The sequence below is a fragment of the Cebus imitator genome, unplaced genomic scaffold, assembly GCF_001604975.1.
Source record: "Cebus imitator isolate Cc_AM_T3 unplaced genomic scaffold, Cebus_imitator-1.0 Scaffold338, whole genome shotgun sequence".
NCBI lineage: Eukaryota > Metazoa > Chordata > Mammalia > Primates > Cebidae > Cebus > Cebus imitator.
This window is the reverse complement of record NW_016107653.1, coordinates 1323953-1330878: the sequence shown is the minus strand read 5'-3', so window position 1 is coordinate 1330878 and position 6926 is coordinate 1323953. Positions and strand designations below refer to the sequence as shown.

The window sequence follows — 6926 nt, the reverse complement described above, 5'->3', positions numbered from 1 at the left end:
TGCACACAGTGTGTGAGGGGGAGCGTGCAGGTGTGTGTGCTGGGCAGGGGTGTCTGCACACAGTGTGTGAGGAGGAGCGTGCAGGTGTGTGTGCTGGACAGGGGTGTCTGCCCACAGTGTGTGAGGAGGAGTGTGCAGGTGTGTGTGTGCTGGGCTGGGGTGTCTGCACACAGTGTGTGTGTGCAGCATGGGCATGGACAAGTGCAGGCGAATGTGCTTCTGCTGCATGTGAGCATGCACAAGCCTGCGAGTGTGCCTGTGTGTGTGATGGGAGCCGTGGGCGCCATGTGGGCAGCCCCCCGCCCCTCCCATGGGCTCTTGTGCCCAGCATCCATCTGAGAGAGGAGGGAACTGCCTTCCCATTCTGTAGAGTTTGTGTGCCAAGGCCCCTAGGAGGCAGGTGGAGGAGCTGGGATGTGAACCTGGGACCCCAGGGTGGGGGTGGTTGCTTGACTGTGGACCCCGCTGTTCAGGAGAGCCCAGGGCCCATCTCCTCTGGAGGTTCCGGGGTCCTTGCTCTGAGGCAGAGGCCTACCCACCTGGGGCTCCATGAGGGGCTGTCTGTTTCTTGGCTGAGTGCTGCTAAGTGCTCCCTGCCGCTGCGCCCACCCTCCTGGGGAGAGGCGAGCCCCCCGCTCCCCATGTTGGTGACCCACCCTGTCCACCAGCAGTTGGCTTGTGCCCCTGGGTGGCTGGGAACCAGTCTCCTGGAGGCCACAGGCCTGGGTCTGCATGGAGGGGCCTGGTGGGACCATCATCCTGCGTCCTGGGAGTGAGGCCAGCAGGTGACCGGTCAGGCTGTGGCAAGGGCAGGTGCCCATCACGGGGTGTCAAGGCCAGGGGGTGAGGCCCTGGCAGCTCAAGGGGGCTCTGACCTCGGGGCCAAGCTGAGTTTCCAGCTGGCAGCCAGATCCTCAGGGGAAGGGGTTTAGACAGAATCTGAGGCCCCAAAGCTGATGGGGTCCCCTGTCCCCCCTGCCAGCCCTGACCCACTGGACATGGGGACTCTTTCCAGCCTCCTTCCCGCCAGCCCTGACCCACTGGACATGGGGACACTTTCCAGCCCCGAGAGCTACTTGCCTGTGTCTCCAGCAGAAGGTGGGGCGGCTCCTGCCTCCCCTCTGCCCAGCCCTGATCCAGGCCACAGCCATCTAGGGCCCCAGGAGGAGGGGCAGGAGGCAAGGGTGGCTTCTGGAACCCAAGGACCGGCCCCGGTTGGGCCTGCCCTTGGTGGTTGCACTGCTGGATTCCAGGAGCTGGTCTGGGGCAGCCCCGTGGCCAGGGTGATGGACATCCATGCTGCACGCAGACACAGACCCGGCCTGGGCTGGGGGTTGCTGGAGCCCAGACACCATCACCCTGGAAAGGGGCAGCTGGGCCTGGGGCATGCTAGGTGGGGACTGGGGTCCTGGCCATGGGCTCTGCAGGGTCCCTTGGGGGGCTGGGCCTCTCCCAGGCAGGAAGGTGGGAAGTGGGGGTGTGACCCGGGACTCCAGAGGCAGATCCCCTGAGCTGCTTCTGAGCTGCCTTCGCTTTTCTCCTGGCTGTGTGACAATGGATGTCCCTGTTCTAATTCCACTCAGGCTAAACTGAAGGAAAGATCCTTACGCTTGCATGTGTTCCTCAAAGTCGAAATAAAAACAGAAGCTGCCAAGTCTCCAGCAAGGATGACGAGGAGCGTGGGGCTCTCCCTGCCCTCTCCGCCTTCGGCATGGTTTCAACTGTCTGTCATTTATGGGTCACACACAGTGCTCCTGGGCTTTGGTCCTTTTGTTTCGGAAGCTTTTAGGAATTAGAGGTTGGCCTTCCCGAGGTTCTGCCCTCCTGCCTGTACATTTCCCAGTGGCTTCGAGTCTCACTGCTCCTCATGTGGCCTCCACAGGCAGGAGGATCCGTTTGGAAGGATTTCTCAGGCGTGTGGTGCCATCTTTGAGCAGTATTTATTCAAAAACACCTGAGGTCGTATCGTGGGACCCTGCAAAGCCAGGCATGACCCTGCATTGCCTTTGCAGTGGACAGGCTGCCACGGCTGGGGGACATGGGCCTGGGCGGTGTCCCTATCAGAACCAGGGCTGGAGGGGTGGCCCCAGCCTGCAGAGGCTGAGCCTGAGCCTGTGACTGGCCTGAGACCCAGCCTTTGGGGCCTCTGCTTCCGAATCCAGAACATGGGGTAGGAACCGGCCCATCCTGCTTCCTGGGGTGGGAGGAGACGGGCTGGGCCTGGGTGGGCGGTGCTGTGGTGACTGGGGACAGCGTGATGCTGGAGGGCCTGGGTGCCTCCACCTGGTCCCTCCTGGGCCACTTCTGGAAACAGCCCCTTTCGTTGCCTCCACCCGAAACTCTGGGCTCCCTGGATTCCAAAGCTAGAAGCAACCCTGGAGTCCATGGCGCCTGTTCCCTGGACCTGGGGTGGGGGGACACGCCCTGACAAAGGATGAAGACCCAGGGGCTTGGTAAGCCCCCCGAAGGCCTTCAGGAGACTGGGCGCTTCCAGGGACCCAGGATACCTGCTCTGCTCAGAGGCTGGGTCCTTAGCAAATCTGTTTTGGCCTCTGTTTCTATACAAACTCCAGACTGAAGGAGGCCCCAGTGCGTTTTAAAAGAACAGTGTCTCCCAGCTCGGTGATGGGACATACAGAGAGGAACCACGGACGGGTCATCCACTGTGCCCTCGCCTCTCAGGCCAGCCCCGAGGACACTGGTCTGATTGTCCCTGGGCAGTTCTGCCTGGTGTCTGACGGTGGGCCTCCCTGCTTTGTTTGGCCCTCCCCCCATGTAGGGTCTGGAGGGGCCCCTGGTGTTTGTCACCCACAGGGCTCCCTTCAGCTCTGCAATCTGGCGACAAAGCCACAACCACAGACGGTTGCTGGGACCCACGGGCCCCAGCTGGTGGGTGGCGCTGGCTGGCCCTGGGCTCTGTTGGGTGTCCCCGGTCTGCAGAGCTGGGCACACATGGCTGTGTTCTGAAGACCGGGGGTGTTTGGACCCACAGAACTGAGCACAGATGGCCGTGACCTGGAGGCCGGGAGTGTCCAGGCCCCTTGCTGTCTCCTTGGCTTCTACGTCTGAAGCCACCTCTGATGAGGAGTCCTCCCCTGGGGCCACTCCAGACTCATGGGGCTGAATAGGGGGTCAGACCTGGGCTCAGAGGACGATACCTCACCTCAAAGGGACCCACCTTGACAACCAGACCCTTCCCTCCCCATGGGGTTTCGAGGTCGGGGTCCACCCAGGCCCTCATAGCAGCGAAAGGCTGGGTTTGCCTCCTCTGAGCAGCCCCTTGGACGCAGGCAGTGTATCCTCCTCAAGACGGCATGTGTGGCCATGCCTGGGCCAGGCCCCAGCCGCTGCAGGGGTGCCTGCTGGGGCGAGGGAGGGGTCTTCGGGCGAGCCTGGGGAGCCCCAGAATGGGGGCCCCCAATGTTAGCAGTCGGACCCTCTTTCTAGTAAGATCTCACATGGACCCAACACAGGAGACCGGCGCTGTGCTGACGGTTGTGGCTGGCCGCCCGCTGTACCTGTGTCCGCTCTCATGCCAGGGGGTCCCCCTGTTCCCAGTCGGCCCCAGGCAGCAGCCCCTCCTGGCCCCCACAATTCACCAAGCAGCAGGGCCAGGGCTAAGGCTGTCTCGGAGCCCCGGGGTGCTGGGGCTTTTCCAGGAGCCTTGCCCATTCCCCGTCAGAGCTGCAGCAGGCCACGCCAGCTGGTGAGGACCACGTGCCACAGGTGCAGGACAAGGCGGAGGAGCCGGACCCGCAGGTCCTCCAGCGCCGCTGCCACGGGCTTAGACCGGCCACAGCACAGACCCAAGGCCATCACGAGCAGGACGCACACGCACAGCCGCAGGAGCAGGGAGCCGCTGCGTGGCCTGGGCCGGCCGGGTGCTGCGGCCGGAGGGCGGGCAGTGTCAGCGCCAGCCAGCCCCACCCTTCCCTGGAGGACCCGGGTTGGTGGGGAAGGGATGGGGAGATCCCACTCTGTCCCTGCCCTGGCCCCTCCCCAGCTTCGTGGGGCCTCCTTAGAGGCCCTGGCCCTGTGATACCTCCCTCAGGGAGAGAGTGAGGGTGGGTGCACACAGGAGGGGGCCATGGGGGCAGGGATGTGGGCTCGGAACTCACCTTTGACAGTGGCTGTGGCGTCCCTGACAGCAATGTCTGGGAAGGAGAATGGAGAATCGGCCGGGGGCACCTGCCCTCTCATCTCACCCTGCACCCTCAAAGGACCCTGAGATGATTCATCGGTGAGAGACCCAGGCCCGGCAGGCTCCCGAGACTTCCCTGGGAGGACGGTCATGATTCAAGAAGCCGCCGCCATGTTTTCCTCCAGTTGCCATTTCACGGCCAGGACTGTGTCCAGTGACCCTGCGGGCCCCGGTCTTACTGGGTTCTGCCACTGAAGACAGGTGGCTGTGGTCTTCCCATGCCTTGTGCCCTGCCAGAGCTGTGTGGGTGTGGCGGGTGCCCTGACTCCCTCTGCCCGGACCCCAGCCCTCCCAGCCTCTTGCTGCGGGTGCCGTCTTACAGTGGACGGTCACATCTGGGGGCTCTCGGAACCGCACGCGCCTCGATGTCCTCTGGGGCTCGGGCCCTGGGCAGCGGTGCTCCGGCCGGCTCCGTTTCAGGATGGAGTGGGGGCACTTCCTGTTGTCGTCCTGGAGCAGGGGTGGGAAGCAGACTGGTGAGTCCCCTCTGCCGGACACAGGCCCCCTCTTCTGGGCTTTATGCAGAGGGAGCTGCTGTGGGGAGCAGAGAGGGGCATGGAGACCCTCTAGACCTTCCTGTGGGCAGCTCCATCGTGGTGGGGTCAGGGATGAAGCCCCTACGGTGTGGCGTGGACTTGGTCAGGGGCCAGCAGGTAGGCTCGCCCCCACCTTTGTCCCCTCGCCCACTGGGGTCGGGATTAATTTCTAGGTGTGATGAACATGGCGGCTGCCGACAGGGACTGGGAGTGTCTTTGTGTTATTCGGAGGCTGCACACACAAAGCCTCCCTGAGCTCTCGGGATGCCCCATTGGGAGGCTCTGCTCACGTCCAGGCATGGAGAGGCCAGTGACTGGGCAGGAGGCCCGGCGGGACCCAGGTCTGAGCCAGGTGGGACCAGCAGCACTGTCCCGAAGCTGTGCCCCGTTCCGGCTAGTGTGCTCTGCTGGGGCTGTCACCTCCTGTGGGGTGAGGGGCGGCTCCCAGACAGGGACTGTAGGGCAGCCAGGCTCACCTCAGGGTCCCAGGCAAGATGGGAGCCCCTCCTGCCCGCCTGTTCACGCAGGGCCCCAGTGAGCCTCTCTTCCTCTGCCGCTGTCTCGGATTCAGGCTGCTGGACAGGGTCCCCAGGACGTGTGGAACAGGGAGGGCTGCATTGGTGGAGGGGCTCTGGCTTAGGGGCCAGAGTTTGCAGGCTCCACGGGGCAGGGGCTGGGGCAGGGCCATGAGGGAGCTGGTTGGTGGCCTCGGCCTCCTTTTCCTCCTTTTTCCTGGGGCTGAGCCTCCCAGACTGCGGGCAGGGGCAGCTCCTGCGCATTCGCCTCCCTGGGCCCTTCTCGTGCCGGTCTGCTCAGGTGTTTGGGCCCTGCCTGAGTTTGGAAGATGGAGCGGGAGTTTTGGGCTGCCGTGAACCTCAGCATCCTGGCCTGTAACATGGTGACAACTGGGGCTGAGGTGCCCTGGGAGCGGGGCCGGCACTGAGGTCGCTCCTGGCTGGAGCATTGTTCGCTGCACACAGCCTGCGGCTCGGCGCCCAGCGAGGCTGCCCCCCAAGGACGTGAGGCCTACCTGGCACCTCCTGTGCCTGTGGCCTGTCCCAGCCTGGCAGTGCCTCCGAGTCTGGATGGAGCCTCAGGCCTGAGGTCTGGCCCCTAACCCTAACCCTGACCCTTGGTGACAGTCTTGACCCGTCCTCTCTCCACCGCCTTCCCTCCAACAGCCTCTGCCCTGCCCGGGGCTGCCTCTTCCACAGCCTTCCATGGCTCCCACTTTCTCTGCCAAGCTGTCCCCACCTGGAGGCCTCCAACCCCCTCTGCCAGGCAAACCCTTCGAGGTGCCCGTTGCAGCCCCTCTGCCCCCCCGGCCCTCAGTGACCCCCTGCCCCCTCCCATCACCCCTTGAGTCCTTTCCTCCTCACCTGCTCCCCGCCCCTCCAGCCCCAGTGGAAGCCCGGCCTGCAGAGCCTGCGACCCGGCGGCCCGCCTTACCCTCTGTGCCCCACACCCCCGCGGGCCCCACGCAGCCTCCTCATTCTTCCTGGTCTGATGTGGCGTCTCTCGCCGGGAGTCGGGGCTCAGGGCTCCTGCCACAGTCCTCATTTACCGGAACATGGTCCTGGGATAAGCAAAGATGTTATTTATTATTTACTGCGCGAGCAGCCTCAGAGGAATGAAAATAAGGGGAGATTCTTCCCCAGATGCCAGGCTGGCTTGCTGGGCCCGCGACAGGCCACGCTGATGGGCAGCACCTTTTCCTCTGTGGCGCCCCCAGCGCAGATAAGTCCTGCCCCCTGCTCGTTCAGAAATGCCATGGCAAGCTATTCCCTCTGCTGCCACAGGCTTCATAACCATCATCTGTAATGGCTGCATAATTTTCCACTGGGCCGAGGGCCTGTCATGTAAAGCCGCCCGATGCTGGGTGTTCAGGAAGTTTGCATTTTAGTGGGTCACTAGCAGTGCTTTGAGGTCGTGGCTAAGGCTGCAGGAAACATCTTCGCTTCCGCCCCTTTCAGTAGCGGCAAGCCCTGGGCTCGTGGGCTGGGAATTGTTGGGGCTCTGAGGCTGGGCCCCCAGAAAGGCTTCCCAGAGGGTCATGCCCACCTTTTTGGGCTGGTGCTGGTGGGGCACCCCTGGGCTCCGGGGGGCCCACCCCTCAGCACAGCTCAGACGCTCTATGTCTCTCTCTGCCCCCCGATTCTGTCTCTATCTCTCTGTCTCTGTCTCTCTGT

The 6926-nt window shown here is 63.7% G+C and overlaps 1 protein-coding gene across 3 annotated transcripts in view; it reads right to left on the bottom strand.

Moving 5' to 3' along the window:
• The window catches only part of CUNH14orf180 (chromosome unknown C14orf180 homolog), a 16375-nt gene that overhangs the window by 2367 nt on the left and 7082 nt on the right, over positions 1-6926 (bottom strand). Inside the window, exons 2-5 of one of the 3 annotated variants that reach the window (XM_017505389.2) lie at positions 6187-6313; positions 4535-4651; positions 4119-4154; positions 1895-2404 (exon numbers count right to left, since the gene is read on the bottom strand). In XM_017505389.2, the coding sequence (XP_017360878.1) occupies positions 1910-2404; positions 4119-4154; positions 4535-4651; positions 6187-6297 (759 nt within the window). In that variant the 5' untranslated portion in view covers positions 6298-6313 and the 3' untranslated portion in view covers positions 1895-1909. Of the gene's footprint in view, positions 1-1894; positions 2405-2463; positions 3885-4118; positions 4155-4521; positions 4652-6186; positions 6314-6926 lie in introns of those variants that run through there. The other 2 variants (XM_017505390.2, XM_037730247.1) reach the window with 2 other exon arrangements.